Below are 16,950 nucleotides of genomic sequence, written 5' to 3'. Positions count from 1 at the left end.
TCCCCCCCATCTCTCTCTCTCTCTCTCTCTCTCTCTCTCTCTCTCTCTCTCTCTCTCTCTCTCTCTCTCTCTCTCTCTCTCCCCCCCCCCCCCCCCCCCCTGCGGGTCCGGGGGTTAGAATAGGCCCGAGGTATTCCTGCCTGTCGTAAGAGGCGACTAAAAGGAGTCCCTCCCCCTTAAGGGGGTAGTTAGCGCCTGCGTCTGGAGACGGACGGTTTCACGACCTATATTTGCGTTCATTTTGGTTTTTCACTTCTTCTGGTTTCTTACTTCCTTTGGTTGGTTCCTTTCTTTGTTCTTCTCCATCTCACTGTCTTACTTACTCTTCTACTTGCCTTCTTCTCCTTCTCGGGTCTCCGCTTCGGTGTTTGAGACAGTCTGTCCGTTCTTTCCCTCTCTTTCTTTTTCCTCTTCTTCCTTCCTCCCTGTGCGTGCCTGAAGGCCGACCCACGCGTTCGCACGCGTAGCCGGTGACGGGGTAAGGCGTAATTCCCCGCCCTGGGTAGACAAGTAAGGCACGCACGTACCCCGTGGTAAAGGCCAGGCCCAGGGAGGGGTGATTGCCTGAGCTGACACCTTCCGACCATGCCGATTGGTCCCTCCGTCCATTTCTCGGGAGGTGTGACCTGAGGTGTGAACAATCACCTAAGGCGGGAGTGCCCTCTGAGAGGGTCCACACAAGGAAGGAGCACGCCATCGGAGATGCTGGCAATCATGGGGGATTCCTCCGCAATGGATTTCTCTTCTTCTTCTTCTCTCTCGACTTCTGCTCACAAACGGAAACTTGACCAGCCACCAGTGACAAAAGTACTACCTCCTGCCCCACAGTTCCTTGTAGTTTCTCGATCTGAGGACGGAAAGGATTTTTCCTCTGTCAACCCTTTCGTTATCCAGAAGGGCATAGATGCCATAGCTGGATCTGTCAAGTCTTGTACCAGGTTGCGTAATGGTACCTTGTTACTAGAAACTGAGAGCGCCTTTCAGGCACAAAAACTGCTTCGGGCCACACTCCTGTACACGTTCCCTGTCCGGGTGGAGGCTCACCGCACTTTGAATTCGTCTCGTGGTGTGGTCTATACTAGATCACTCAACGGATTGACTGACGAGGAGATTCAGTCTTTCCTCGCTGAGCAGGGCATGACAGCTGTCCATAGGGTCATGAAAAAGGTCAACAATGACCTTGTACCGACCTGGACACTTTTCTTGACCTTTGATAGTGTTCAGCTGCCGTCGCGCATCAAGGCGGGCTACGAGGTTATTTCTGTTCGCCCCTATGTCCCAACACCTACGCACTGCTACCAGTGTCAGTGTTTTAATCACACTCGCCATTCTTGTTCCAATGCAGCTACATGTGTGACTTGTGGCAGGGATGCCCATGAGGGTGACTGTCCACCTCCGTCTCCTCGTTGTGTGAACTGTCGCGGTGACCATGGAGCGTCCTCCCGCGACTGTCCCGTCTACAAGGAAGAATGCTGTATCCAAGAAATTCGGGTCAAAGAGAAAGTCTCCACCTCGGCTGGTCGCAAGCTATACGCTAGTAGTAAGCCCACGTTGCTCCCAGCGGGGAAGTACAGTACTGTCCTCGCCTCTCCTCGGACTATCAGGGAGGTGGCGACGCAGACATGCGATCTGACCTTCAGCACTACGGTCGTCCGTTCGGCCAGTGCTAAGATCGCCCGGTCGACGTCTCCTCTTCCTCCCGTCGCCCCTCTGACACAAGTACCTTTATCAGCTTCTGCCAAGACGAAGACCCAGAAGTCAGAAGCACGGGCCTTCAAGAAAGAATCGTTTCGTGCAGACCTTCTACGTACCTTGAACCCTCAGCCATCGACCAATCCTTCCACAAAACGACCTTCCAAGAAGGCTCATAGGAAGCACAGTTCTCCTTCCCTGCCACGGCGCATTTCTCCTCCTGTGCCCCCCCAGCGGTTGCCGCCCCAGGCCGTCGTCCATTTCGCCTGGCCGCACCGCTGGTAGCCGAACATCTTGCCATTCACCAGCGGAGGGAGCTCCCCCTCCCGGCCATCTTCACAAGATGGCCGATGAACCTATAGAACAAATGGATGATGACTGTCCGCCTCCTGCTAGCGGCGGCAGTGCTCGCTCGAAGCCGGACCCTCAGCGGCCTTCGAGATGACCCCTTCTTGCATCATCTTCCTCTCACGATGGCACTTATTCACTGGAATATTCGCAGCATTCGCTCCAACCGAGAGGACTTGAAATTGCTGCTCCGCTTGCACCGTCCGCTCGTCGTAGCCTTCCAGGAAACGAAGCTACGCCCATGCGATCAAATTGCCTTGGCACACTACACCTCTGTGCGTTTTGACTTACCACCTGTGGCAGGTATTCCGGCTCATGGAGGGGTTATGTTGCTGGTCCGGGATGATATCTACTATGATCCCATCACATTGCACACCGACCTGCAGGCAGTTGCCGTCCGCATTACTCTCCCCACTTTTACATTTTCCATTTGTACCGTTTACACTCCATCGTCGTCTGCCGTTACCAGGGCAGACATGCTGCAAATTATTGCTCAGCTCCCTGCACCATTTTTGTTAACTGGAGACTTCAATGCTCACCATCCTCTTTGGGGCTCTCCAGCATCCTGTCCGAGGGGTTCCCTGTTAGCAGACGTTTTCAACCAGCTCAATCTTATCTGCCTCAATACTGGCGCCCCTACTTTCCTTTCAGACACCTCTCACACCTATTCCCATTTAGACCTCTCTGTATGTACTACCCAACTTGCACGCCGGTTTGAGTGGTATGCGCTTTCTGATACATATTCGAGCGACCACTTCCCGTGTGTTATCCATCTCCTGCATCATACCCCCCCTCTCCGTGCTCAACTAGTTGGAACATCTCCAAAGCAGACTGGGGGCTCTTCTGTTCCATGGCGACCTTTCAGAATCAAACCTTCACAAGCTGCGATAGTCAGGCCGCCCACCTCATGGAAGTCATTCTCACTGCTGCTGAATATTCCATCTCTCACACTACTTCTTCTCCACGCCGCGTACCGGTCCCCTGGTGGACCGCAGCATGTAGAGACGCCTTACGTACTCGTCGACGTACTTTACGCACCTTTAAACGCCACCCTACAGTGGCGAATTGTATCAATTATAAACGATTACATGCGCAGTGTCGTCGTATTTTTAAAGAAAGCAAGAAAGCCAGCTGGGCTGCTTTCACAAGCACCTTCAACAGTTTTACTCCTCCTTCTGTTTTCTGGGGTATTCTGCGCCGGCTATCTGGCACTAAGGTCCACTCACCAGTTTCTGGCTTGACGATCGCGAATGACGTCCTTGTGGCCACTGAGGATGTCTCCAATGCCATCGGCCGCTTTTCCGCAGAGGTTTCGAGCTCCACTCATTACCCCCCTGCCTTCCTCCCCCGAAAACAGGCAGAGGAGGCTCGGCCACCTAATTTCCACTCCTTGAATTGTGAAAACTACAGTGCCCCATTCACCATGCGGGAACTCGAAAATGCACTTGCCCGGTCACGGTCCTCCGCTCCTGGGCCTGATTCTGTTCATATTCAGATGCTGAAGAACCTTTCTCCTGCAGGTAAAGGTTTCCTTCTTCGTACTTACAATCGCATCTGGATTGAGGGAAATGTTCCCGCATGCTGGCGCGAGTCTATTGTTGTACCGATTCCTAAGCCGGGGAAGGACAAGCACTTGCCCTCCAGTTATCGACCCATCTCGCTTACCAGCTGTGTCTGTAAGGTGATGGAGCGAATGATTAACTCTCGTTTGGTTTGGCTGCTCGAATCTCGACACCTACTTACCAATTTACAATGTGGATTTCATAGGCGCCGCTCTGCTGTTGACCATCTGGTTACCTTGTCGACCTTCATTATGAATAACTTCTTGCGGAAGTGCCCGACTGCGGCTGTGTTCTTTGATTTGGAGAAGGCTTACGACACCTGTTCGAGGGCGGGCATTCTCCGCACCATGCATACATGGGGCTTTCGCGGTCGCCTCCCTCTTTTTATTCGTTCCTTTTTAATGGATCGTCAGTTCAGGGTACGTGTGGGTTCTGTCCTGTCAGAAACCTTTCGCCAGGAGAATGGGGTGCCACAGGGCTCCGTTTTGAGCGTCGCTCTCTTCGCCATAGCGATCAATCCAATAATGGATTGCCTCCCAGATGATGTATCAGGCTCCCTTTTCGTGGACGATTTTGCCATCTATTGCAGCGCGCAGCGTACATGTTCCCTGGAGCGCTGTCTTCAGCGTTCTCTTGACTGTCTTTATTCCTGGAGTGTCATGGCTTCCGTTTTTCTTCCGAGAAAACAGTCTGTATTAACTTCTGGCGCTACAAAGAGTTTCTCCCACCGTCCTTACGACTCGGCCCCGTTGCTCTCCCATTCGTGGAGGCAACAAAATTTTTAGGTCTGACATTTGACAGGAAACTTAGTTGGTCTCCACATGTGTCATATTTGGCTGCCTGTTGTACCCGTTCTCTAAATGTCCTCTGTGTTCTCAGTGGCATGTCGTGGGGAGCGGATCGAACCGTCCTACTTCGCCTATATCGGTCGATCGTACGCTCCTAGCTGGATTATGGGTGCTTTGTATACTCCTCTGCACGGCCGTCCATCTTACGCCTCCTCAACTCCATACAACATCGGGGTTTACGGCTTGCGATCGGAGCGTTTTATACTAGTCCCGTCGAGAGTCTTCATGCTGAAGCCGGTGAATTGCCACTCGCCTACCGGCGCGATATACTGCTTTGTCGTTACGCCTGTCGGCTACTGTCAATGCCCGACCACCCATCGTATCGTTCCTTTTTTGATGACTCTCTTGACCGTCAATACGGGTTGTATGTCTCTGTCCTGCTACCCCCTGGAGTTCGCTTTCGTCGCCTCCTTCAACTCCTTGATTTTTCACTCCCTGCAACCTTTAGAGTGGGTGAGAGCCACACGCCACCTTGGCTCCAGGCTCAGGTTCGCGTTCACATTGACCTCCGCTCGCTCCCAAAGGAGGTTACCCCCGGTTCAGTATACCACTCCCGTTTTGTCGAACTTCGTTCGCAGTTCATTAATATGACTTTCATTTATACAGATGGCTCGAAGACCCATGACGGGGTCGGGTGTTCTTTCATTGTTGGGGCACAAAGTTTCAAATACCGGCTACATGGCCATTGTTCGGTTTTCACAGCTGAGCTCTTTGCCCTCTACCAGGCTGTTCTTTACGTCTGCCGCCACCGACATTCTGCTTATGTCATTTGCTCCGATTCTCTGAGCACCATCCAGAGCCTCAGTGATCCGTATCCGGTTCACCCTTTCGTGCACCGGATCCAACGCTCTCTTCAGCAGCTGGTGGACGACGGGTCTCCAGTTAGCTTTATGTGGGTTCCTGGCCATGTCGGTATCCCTGGGAACGAAGCTGCAGATGCCACGGCCAAGGCTGTGGTCCTCCAGCCTCGGATGGCTTCTTGTTGTGTCCCTTCATCAGATTGTAGCACGGTCATTTGTCGGCGCATTTTATTGCTGTGGCATGCCGATTGGGCTGCACTTACGGACAACAAGCTTCGGGCCTTGAAACCTCTTCCTGCAGCTTGGACGTCCTCCTCACGTCCTTCTCGGCAGGAGGAAGTCGTTTTGGCCCGGCTACAAATTGGACACTGCTAGTTCAGCCATCGCCATCTGCTGACGGCAGCGCCGGCGCCGTTCTGTCCATGTGGGCAATTGCTGACGGTCCGCCACATTTTAACGTCCTGTCCGGATTTTACTGCACTGCGTCTTGATCTTGGCCTGCCATGTACTCTGGATGCCATTTTAGCGGATGACCCAGGAGCTGCTGCTCGTGTACTTCGTTTTATCAACATGACACACCTGTCTAAGGACGTTTGATTATGCTGTAGTTTTTTTAATCCTATGCCTGTTAATACGTGTTTTATAGTGTTGACCCTTTTAGTTGCTGTTTTAACCTTGTGCGGTACATTCCTAAATTAGTCAGGGCGCTAATGACCATTGTAGTTGGTGCCCTAAAACAAACAAAAAAAAAAAAAAAAAAAAAATCATCTCTCTCTCTCTCTCTCTCTCTCTCTCTCTCTCTCTCTCTCTCTCTCTGAGACACACACACACACACACACACACACACACACACACACACACACACACACACTACCCTACCACACCTGCCTCACTTTTGTCAATCATGAAGTTGCCTTCACCCCACACCCCTCACCTATATAAACTATTAGAGATGGCACATTTAACACTCCTACCCCCTCCCTGGACTGCTAATTTCATTTTCAACTGTCCAACTGCAGCTGTTCCATCAGATAGCATCACAGATTGGCCTACCTCATGGTCCGTGACTTGCCTGCCCTCTTGCTGCACTCTCTCGTGCCTATATCCTTCCTCCCTCCTGGCTCTCGACCCGTCATTACTTCGTCTTTTGCACAGTATCACTGAGCTTCAGCTCCAAATTGCTTTCTCTTCTCCCCCATTTCCTACTGTCCAGCCACCCTCCTGTCTCATTCTGATGGTAGTTTGCCAGTGATGTGGATGGCTGTGCTGGTGATAAAAAACTATATTATTAAGAACCTTTGTGGTTATGAAACTGTGATGACTGTGTTCTGTAAGAGATACATTTGAGTTACAAATGCATTGAATCAGTAACAGCATGTGCTAGAAGCATAACAAACAAAATTCTAACTTATTTCTGAGTACATAAAAAGTATCATCATTGTAGCTGTAGATTACATAGACAAAGACTTTGAATTCTTAAATAAAGTTTTCCACCAGTTTCATTAATGACACTTTACAGCGCTGTGTGTCATATAAGTTCAGAGTATTTCTGAAACTTCCTGGAAGACTAAAACTTCAGAATTAGTCTTAGTCTGGCAAACAGTTTTAATGTGTTAGGAAGTTTCATATCAGCTCACATGCCACTGCAGATTGAAAATTTCATTCATAGGATTTTGTCTCCACACTGCATTAATTATTGTTAGATTTTGGAGTAATACTGCAATTAGATGTAGTTGACAATAATCTGCATCTGCTTTCCTTTCAGTGTTGAAAGTTGTTGCTATATTTTCCTATATAAGGAAGTGTATTATTTTCTGACTTTCTTTCAACTTTTAACTCTTGCTTCACTGACTTAAGAAACAAAAATTCAATAAAGCTATGAGAGATTGTGCCCTCAAAACTAACTGGTGGAATTGAGCGAATGATGATATTTCTTATGATAAAATGTTGCTCAAATTCAACAGTTTCTGAATTCATTATTATTTGCCCTATCCCTGCCAGATGCCTTGCTATCAGTCAGTAACCTTCTGCGTAGTGTGAGTTCACGCACGCCCAGTCCATATCCTTCAGCATCATCTTCCGGCCCCAGCCCTAGTCCGTGTCCCAGTCCTGGCCCACTGTTTCAGCAGCTGTTTCATGCAGTAACATTCCTGGAACGTGAGTGCCCACCCTCTATATGCATAAGCCCTGCCCCAGTAGAGCCCAGCCCTGGACCTGTGTTTACAGATTTGGATGACCTCAGCCAGCCAGACAATGTACCTGAACAGCTCTCACTGTCAGACTCGGATTCAGAGGGATCAACTGGCAAGCGAGATGAAGTGGGTGATCTGCTGGATGACCCACCTGAGACCATATATGTTCACCATGAGGAACGTCCAGAAGAGTTTGGAAGTGTGAGCACAAAAAATTCTGTTTTTATCTTCTTTGTGATTTAGATGTGAAGTGTGTGTTTACTTTTCACTATGAATCAGAAGTTATCAAAACTTAAAGTTGAAATTGTTGTTTTTAAAGTGTGCCTATCTGTTATAACATGTGAAAGTACTATATGTGACAACCCAATAGACAGGAAAGAACTTTGTAGGGTGATCATAATTAAACTTCCAGTTTCAAAACACTGTAAAAAAAGTGGACTACTGCTGAGAATGGTGTCAAATTTGAATAGAATGTTATCACAGAAGTGAGAAACATTGTGGAAACCATTTTTTAACGAAAATTATACCACTGGATGGTGCTGTCAGGGTATACAAAATAAAACACACCTAGTACATAGCTGTTCCACAATTTGCATCTGAGATGCACAGCAGGATTGTCTCAGTGCAGGATCATGTGCTGCTGGTGAAGCTCTTTTACAAGAATGGTGACTGTGTGCCAGTAGCTCTGCAGAAGTTTCAGATGCTCAAGAGAATGAAAAAGGGCATTGGTTCGATGTCTGCCGTGGGTCTGGACAAAATGATTATGAAATTCAAAGAGACAGTGTGGCAGAGAGAGGAAAACAACTGCTCCAATGTCACTAGGTTCTATGAAACATACTGCGTTGTTATCCATACAAAATTATTAATGTTCTGGAATTGTTTCATGCTGACTTGCCTGCAAGACAAAATTTTACTGTAGAATTTCTTTCTCACGAGGAAGCAGACAATAATGGCCCTTGAACATTCTGTGGATAGACAAAGCCCATTTTCATATCCAAGGAAGTGACAATACACAGCATTTCTGAGTATGGGCAATGGAAGGTGTGCTCATACATCAACTGGTGCAGACTTCATTCTGCAAAGGTAACGGTGTGGGTTGACCACATCCTTGATCATATAGCTATTTCCCACCTCCTCCCAGAAGATGGGTCCTGCAGGTCCTGTTACCTGTACCATCACTGGTAAATGCTATGACAGTCTTTTGAGCACCAATGTTGTTCCAATTCTTTAGCAGCATGACTGTGTGGGGAGGATTATTTTTATGAAAGATTACGGACCTCCACACATTGCACAGCCAGCAAAACAGCTGCTGCAGAGGCATTTTGGAAAGGATAGAATTATCAGCCATTGTTTACCTACAGCCCGGCCATCCAGATCACCTGATCTTAATCCATGTGACTTAAGAGTGTTGGGTTATTTGAAATATGCTATATTCAGTGCTTCAGTTACAAACTTAGCTGAATTAATGGCACAGTGCGTAAGACATTCAACAGATTTTTCCCATCCGATGTGGTACGACCTTGCCGTGGTGGATGGGCTTAACTAACTAACAGTACCACAATTGTTGAATACCAAACTTGTGCAGTCATGCACATTGCAAAGTACAGTTGGTGTAATATGAAAATCCCACCATAGCCACCATATTTCGATTCATCTGTCATTTGTAGCTGAACCCATTTACATTAAGAAACTTACAGTGCCATCTAGTGGAAAAATTTTCATTAAATTTTGTTTCCAGAACATTTCTCCATTCAGTTCTTCAATAATATCCCCTTCAAATTTGACATCTTTCTGAGCAATGGTTCATTTTTTACAGAACTTTGAAACTGGAATTTTAATTATAATCACCTTGTGAGCTAGAGTGAGTCTTGTAGAGCACTGACAGGAATGAAATTCACCATGTTATTTTTCTGGTTTACATTGTCAACTCATGGAAGAAGAAATATTTCAGAAAAATGGCCCTTTCTGTATTCTAGACCTATTGCAAGCAGACAAAATCTGTGCTGATAAATTGTGCTGTTATTAGTTATGGGTACACTACATAGACCCTTAACATGGAAGTTTTTGCTAGTCATCACTGTTGCTGAAGGGTCAACCTGCAAGCAACATGATCACATTTTTCTTAGGATTATATTGTTGAATTCAGTCACGGTGAGCCTATACCCAACAGCCCATGATTTTTAATGCTCTTCGACATACTGATAGGGGATCAATCAAAACTGGCTCTTGTAAAAGGGTTCAGATCACTAGGCCTTAGTTTCTAAGGAAATAGATAATCATGATGCATATTATTTCATATTGTCGTTCAGGCAATCTACTCCTGAACTTCATGTTGCCAGTGCACTGGCTGATAAATGTCATAAAAGCATTCAAAACACACATTGTCAGCACGATGCATACTGAAAATAATACACTTTGGTACATGCATATTTCTTTTGCCTAATAGTTGCTGGAAATGAAACTTGGATTATATTCATGGAAATGCACTTGGATGTAATTAGTTAATGGTAATAATGTGTCTGATTAATTGCATAAAATGGTATGTTTTTAAATTATCTACTACTGTATCTTCTGTTATTCTGATCTGTTATTATATTATTGTATAATTATTGCATAAAGTAAAGTTAATCTTCATTTTTATTAAATACTTTAAATTATATAGGTGATAAATAAAATAAATGTGTACCTAGATATTTCAACCCATTTTGTCCAGATTAGTAAGTAATCACTTTAATTGCAGTGCTGACTTTCCAGTTGAAAGTGGTAAAATGCTCAAACCTGATGCCTGTTGACCTTGATTATTTCAAAAACCAGGACCTAGTGACCTAAACCATATATGAATACATTTAGAGAGACTAAACTGCTTAACTTTATTGTAGGATCACCTTACCCAAAGGACAATATAACTCTGGATTAAATTGTCTCATTAAATGTTATCCCCACATCTTGTGACAGGATTCTGCTGCATTGAGCGACAGTCTAATGTGGCAAGCTCATATATCATTGTATCATATGTTCTGTAACAGCGAATGACAGTACATGATTCAAGGTCAAATACCTGTGCCACTGTGCTTTGAGTCCAGCCACTTTATCCATGAGCTAAGCATTATCAGCAGGCTGTTCTGGACCATGTCACTGCTATTGTGGAAGAATGGAATTTTAATGTTGAAGGCTGGGACATAGTATGATTTTTCTGACTGCACTGGGCAACAATGGACGAAATTATGTTATGAAACTGGGGAAACTAGTTGGCACATGGGATCTGGACATTGGCATATAAAACCACAATTCCAGGATAATGAACTTTTAAACATATCATAGTTAAATCCTTTCTTAAATGCAGTACAGCTGAAACCAAGTCAGTTGACACTGTCTCCTGACAGCTTTAGTAGGCTGGACTGTAAATAAACTTGCGGGAATCAAGAAGCTTCATGATGATAATCAACTCTACCAGTTGGCATTTTCTGATGAAAATATCTATTTTGAATGGCAGAATGTAATGTTTTCTGACCTCTCAGTATTTGCCTCAGCAAACGATGGTCCGGTACGAATTTATAGGCTTCACGGTATCTGTGCTTTTTCAGTGTCCAAAACATGATATTAAGAAGTATGGACTGTTCATTCTGTTAATTTTGTATTTTCTGTAGATGAAACATATTAACACAGTAAAACAAAAAATTGCTGCTGAAAGTGGGTTCATTGTGAATTCTTTCATCTTGCAGTTGATTTTCAGTCAGTCCAATATGGCACCAAACTATGAAGTTAGTATACAGAGTGCTGCAGTATTCAGTTATTTCTTACTGTTGTTTTGCACTTGACTCTGTCCATGTCTTAAGTGCCTCCTTCATCTCTAAAATCCTGTGATTTTCTTGTGGGTTTTAATAGGATGTGTGCTTTATACTGAGTGTCAACAAGATGTAACTCCCCAGCTACACTTGCCTTTATTTTCCTAAGCAGTACTGAACGCTGTTTAATGTGAGTGGTTCTAGGGTAATATGACAGGCAATTAAAATACTAGCCACTGTCCCTTTGTATGCTGTCAAGTGTACTTTCAACACACTGTGCCTAAATGCAGTAAACAGTTTGCATTGCAACTGCATGAAAATATATAACTTTATATTTAAGTATGTCCATTGTGGGTGACAAACTGCGACTGTGATTTAAATTGGTGTTTATTTGGTAATAAATAGGGAACAAGTTGCATTTTTATGATTTATTCAACCCTGAACATGTTTTCGAGCCACTGCAGGCTCGTCTTCAGATGGAGGTGTTACAGAAACATTATCTTGTGGACCAAGTGTAGCTACATAGTGTAATAATGCACATTATATGAGCAATCTGATGTGAATACCACAAGGCAGTGAACTGTAAGTACCTAAAACATAAAAAAAAACTTTTGGATTCATAAAAGTTTCTTCACCGATTACTAAATTTCCAAAAGTTCCACCAGCAACGCTAGCACTGCATCTAGCTACACTTGGTCCACAGGATAATGTATCTGTAACACCTCCATATGAAGATGAGCCTGCAGTGGCTCGAAAACATGTTCATGGTTGAGTAAATCGTAAAAAAGTGGCTGGTTGCAAATTTTTATATATATAATCCTCACTGATAAAGGTAGTGCGGTGATTGACATAACAGGCTTGAATGTGGAAGAAGTAGGAAGTAGGTTTCAAGCAGTTATACTCCAGCCATCTGTGCATACATTTTCTTCCTCCACCATCCTTACATGATATATGCCTGTCTCTGTCTCTGATGACAACAATACATTTTTAAATGTTAACATTCCTTCTTCATTTTTTGTTTATCTTGTAGAGTATTATGACACTTTCTCACTGTGATACCACGTCAGAACTCCACATACATAAAAATTTTTTTGTGACATTCTCTTGGTCGAATTATTAGACTGCATGAAATACATTCATGTCCACAAATTTAATGATCATACAGGTCCACAAACCACTTGAGATGCTGTTACTGTGTGTGTGTGTGTGTGTGTGTGTGTGTGTGTGTGTGTGTAAGATGCTTTGCTAACATGTTTACATGTGACAAAGAGGACAAGATACACTGGAAGACCAGCAACAGGCCATGGGAGACAGTTCCCACTTGTAGTGACTCTTCACTGACCACCTACGGAATGTTAGTACGGTGTGTGGTGCCCTCGTATTGTAATACAGGATGCACAACAGCTCCTCATAGTGTGGATGAGACCATCCAGCATAGCTTATAGTACTGACTTCCATTACTGAAGTATCCTCTAGAGATCAGCATTGGTTTGTGGTGGCAGAGTTAGAACTGCCATGTATTTTGTGTATTTCTGTATTATCCTATCTTAGTTTTGTCCACACAGTGTCACCATAAAGCAACAATTGTTTCGTAAATCTCAAAGATACAAGGTGATCAGAATTACCATATTTTCCACTGTACGGTTTGCAAAGGTTAACAGGACAGCAAGTGATAATATATTAAATTCATTAACTATGTGTCCTGTTCTAACTACTACTTGTGAGGCTGATCGAGAGACACCTTAAAGGCTAAGTTGACTTACCCGATATGAGAAAACCAGCCAGAGGATGGAAAGGAGAGTTTGTAATTCATATGATACTTGATATTAAAGTTAGCAACACTGAACCGATGTCACACTTCTCCACATTAAGTTCTGGTGTGTACAGCATTGTACTCTTAACTAGTTTATGACCTGATCTTCAGAAATATCAACATGTGAATTGGACTGTAGTTCAGCCACACTGACATAGAGTATACTATTTTCCTAAGTTGTTATAAGAAATAGTATAGACAGCAATTGGGGGATTTATACCAAATAAATAAACAAACTATGGAGGTGATCCCCCTTGCTATGCAAAATGTTTCAGAACGCTGTTGCAGAAACAATGAAAAAAGCATGCCAAATTCAAATGAATGCAAAATCTCCAAGATTGGTGATCTTTTACAGAAGCTCGAAATTAAGCACAGACTTCAGTGTGAGATGCTTATAATAGTTCCCACAACGAAACTTTTTCTCGAAACCTGGTAGAAAATCCAAAGAGATTCTGGTCTTGTGTAAAGTATTCTAGCAGGAAGAGACAATCGATGCCTTCTCTACACAATAGCAATGGAAATACTATCGATGATAATGTTGCTAAACCAGAGTTACTAAACACAGCCTTCCGAAATTCCTTCACCGAAGAAGATGAAGTAAATATTCCAGAATTTGAATGAAGAACAGCTGCCAACAAGAGTAATGTAGAAGTAGATATATTTGAAGTAGTAAAGCAACTTAAATTACTTAATAAAAGCAAATCTTTCGGTCGAGACTGTATACCAATTAGGTTCCTTTCAGAGTCTGCTGACACACTACGTAATGATCATATACAAATGCTCACTGGATGAAAGAATTGTACCCAAAGACTGGAAAGTTGTACAGGTCACACCAATATTCAAGAAAGGCAGTAGGAGTAATTCACTAAATTACAGGCTCATAAATTAACGTCAATATGCAGTAGGATTTTGGAACATATATTGTGTTCAAACATTATAAATTACCTCTAAGAGAACAGTCTATTGACACACAGTCAGCACGCATTTGGAAAACATCGTTCCTGTGAAACGTGACTAGGTCTTTACTCACACAAAGTGGTGGGTTCTATTGACAAGTGATTTCAAATTGTTTCTGTAGTTATAGATTTTCAGAATTCTTTTGACATTGTACCTCACAAACAGCTTGTAGTAAAATTGAGTGCTTATGGAATATCATCTCAATTGTGTGACTGGATTCGTAATTTCCTGTCGGAGAGGTCACAGTTTGTAGTAATTGATGGAAAGTCATCGAGTAAGACAGAAATGATTTCTGGGGTTCCCCAAGGTAGTGCTATAGGCCCTCTGCTGTTGTTCATCTATATAAATGTTTTAGGAGACAATCTGAGCAGCCATCTTAGGTTGTTTGCGGATGATGCTGTTGTTTATCATCTAGTAAAGTCGTCAGAAGATCAAAACTAATTGCAAAATTATTTAGACGTGATGTGTGTATGGTGCAAAAAGTGGCAACTGACCATAAATAATGAAATGTGTGACATCATTCACATGATCACTAAGAGGTATTCATTAAATTTTGGTTGCACAATAGATTACAAAATGATTTAGAAAAGATATCTGTATAGTGCGAAAAGTGAATATTGGCCCTAAATAATGCAAAGTATGAGGTCATCCATATGAGTGCTAAAAGGAATCTGTTAAACCTCATTTACATGATAAAACAGTCAAATCTAAAGGCCATGAATTCAATTAAATATCTAGTAATTACAATTACGAACAACTTAAATTGGAAAGAACACACAGAGAATGTTGTGGGGAAAGCAAACCAAAGACTTAAGTTTTATTGACAGAACTCTTACAAGATGCAACAGATATAGTAAAGAGACTGCCTACACTACGCTTGTCCGTCCTCTTTTGGAGTATTGCTGCATGGTGTGAGATCTTTACCAGACAGGATTAACACAGTAGGTCAAGAAAGTTTGAAGAACAGCAGCACGTTTTGTATTATCAAGGAAGTATGTTTCACTGACATGATACAGGATTCGGAGTAGGTATCATAAAAATAAAGGCATTTTTCACTGTGGCGGAATTGTCTTATGAAATTGGAATCGCCAACTTTCTCCTCCAAATGTAGAAATATTTTGTTGATGCTGACTACATAGGAAAGAAATGATCATAATAATAAAATAAGGGAAATCAGAGCTTTCAAGGGAAGATATAGGTGTTCATTTTTTCCGCATGCTATTCAATATTAGAAAAATAGAGAATTATTGTGAAGGTGGTTCGATGAACCCTCTGCCTGGCACTTAAGTGTGATTTGCAGACTATCCATGTAGATGTAGATGTAGATGGAAATACTAAAATTACTCTTCAGTTAAGATTCCTTCATTTACACAGGCAAACAGAAAATGTGAAGACCCAGAAGGATAGGAGGAAATGAAATGAAATGAAACATCATGGGTTGAGAGGGTCTGTCATGTTATTTTAGTGCTTACAGAATCACGTCAAGTTTACAAAGAACATTGGGAATGTGAGCCCAATTATTAATATGTTGTTGCACTCCCTCTGCCCTGGATGCATGCACCGATTCGGTTGGGAAGGGTATCATAAAGCTGTTGTAGCCTCTCGTGAGGCAATCTGGCCTGCAACTGTTTGGTCCTCAAGATTCTGGATACTGGCATTGGGACAGAGTTTAAATCCAAGCTGGTCCCACACACTTCTGGCGGGAACAGATCTGGAGATCTTTCTGGCCACAGCATCTATCGTGCAGATAGATGATAGACACCATTGTGCCATCAGTTTCCTTAATCATTACCAACTATTGTAAGGTAACGCATATTTAGGTAAGCTAATCAGCTGCCCAGTGTTGGAACGAGGTGAGTTGCACGGCTGAATGGTAGCAGACCCAGGTCTCAGGGTTCGCCAGACAGTTCCGGCTTCTGGCTGGGTGACGATGAGCTCAAGTCCAGGTACATAGACTAGCATCGAAGGACTGGATGTGAGTAAATCCCAGTACAGGGCATTTCGGAGACAGACAATCGCTTAGGACAACAGACAGTGCTACGACAGATTGTCAGACAATCTTACAGCTGTGTAAGTTACAGATCTTTGTGATTCGACAATAACTCTTATCAAATACTAATGCAAATCTGAATACATCTGCGATCTCAGAAAAATTAGGCACATCCAATGGCACAACAATATTTCAATATCTTTAAAATTATAGAACTTAATATTTCACAGTGAATAAACATGTACACAGTGAACGCCTGCATTAACAACTTTTAAACACGTTATGCGATTTCAACATATGATATCTCAGATGATAGCATTGCACCATAGCAATCATTCCTGAAAGCTACGTATCCGTATCCGTTTTATTTATTGACTTACGATGTCTTTTTATCTCTCTTTCATTATGCAAATGTCTGTCAGAACATTGTACTCTCGACATTTATGCAGCAAATGAACACAGCATCAATACTTCACCTTTTGCCATACTTGTGTTTTTATTAATGATTTTTTTATTATTTTGGCATTAATTTTATTTAAATGTTGATTGCATGTGCTATTAAAAACTGTGCTAATTTAAAACTGGTTAGTCACACATGTAAGCGGATATTACAATTGAGAAGAGAACCAAAAGAAGGAATAAATAATTGTTTAAATAATAATTAATAACAATCCATCATTTATCATGAGCGCACTTGTGCAAGGATACTGGCTTATTTATTTATGGACAAACTTTCATTTATATTTATTGTGAGTTATCTTAGTGTGACAATGTTTATAACATTTCATTATTTTTGTAATATATTAGTTTAGTCTGGGACTCGGTCAGTGTGAATCACATAATGTCTGTAGAGCTTAAGGATGATGCATTTTTGGTGGGGATGGGCTTCAGCCAATGGATAAGCAGGCAGTAGCGGAACGCTAGGGGAGTCAAGGGAGCAATTCAGGACACTTTGTAGTGAGT

At 43.1% G+C, this 16,950-nt stretch overlaps 1 protein-coding gene across 3 annotated transcripts in view; it reads left to right on the top strand.

Annotated features, from left to right (window-relative positions):
• The window catches only part of LOC126298445 (oxysterol-binding protein-related protein 8), a 205,690-nt gene that overhangs the window by 81,307 nt on the left and 107,433 nt on the right, over positions 1–16,950 (top strand). For 2 of the 3 annotated variants that reach the window (XM_049989775.1, XM_049989774.1), the window contains one exon: positions 7,477–7,643. In XM_049989775.1, the coding sequence (XP_049845732.1) occupies positions 7,477–7,643 (167 nt within the window). Of the gene's footprint in view, positions 1–7,251; positions 7,644–16,950 lie in introns of all 3 variants that reach the window. The other variant, XM_049989773.1, reaches the window with a different exon arrangement.

Source organism: Schistocerca gregaria, chromosome X, assembly GCF_023897955.1.
Source record: "Schistocerca gregaria isolate iqSchGreg1 chromosome X, iqSchGreg1.2, whole genome shotgun sequence".
In the NCBI taxonomy this organism is placed as follows: domain Eukaryota; kingdom Metazoa; phylum Arthropoda; class Insecta; order Orthoptera; family Acrididae; genus Schistocerca; species Schistocerca gregaria.
Note: the sequence above shows the minus strand (reverse complement) of the source record. Positions and strands in the feature narration are given on the sequence as shown.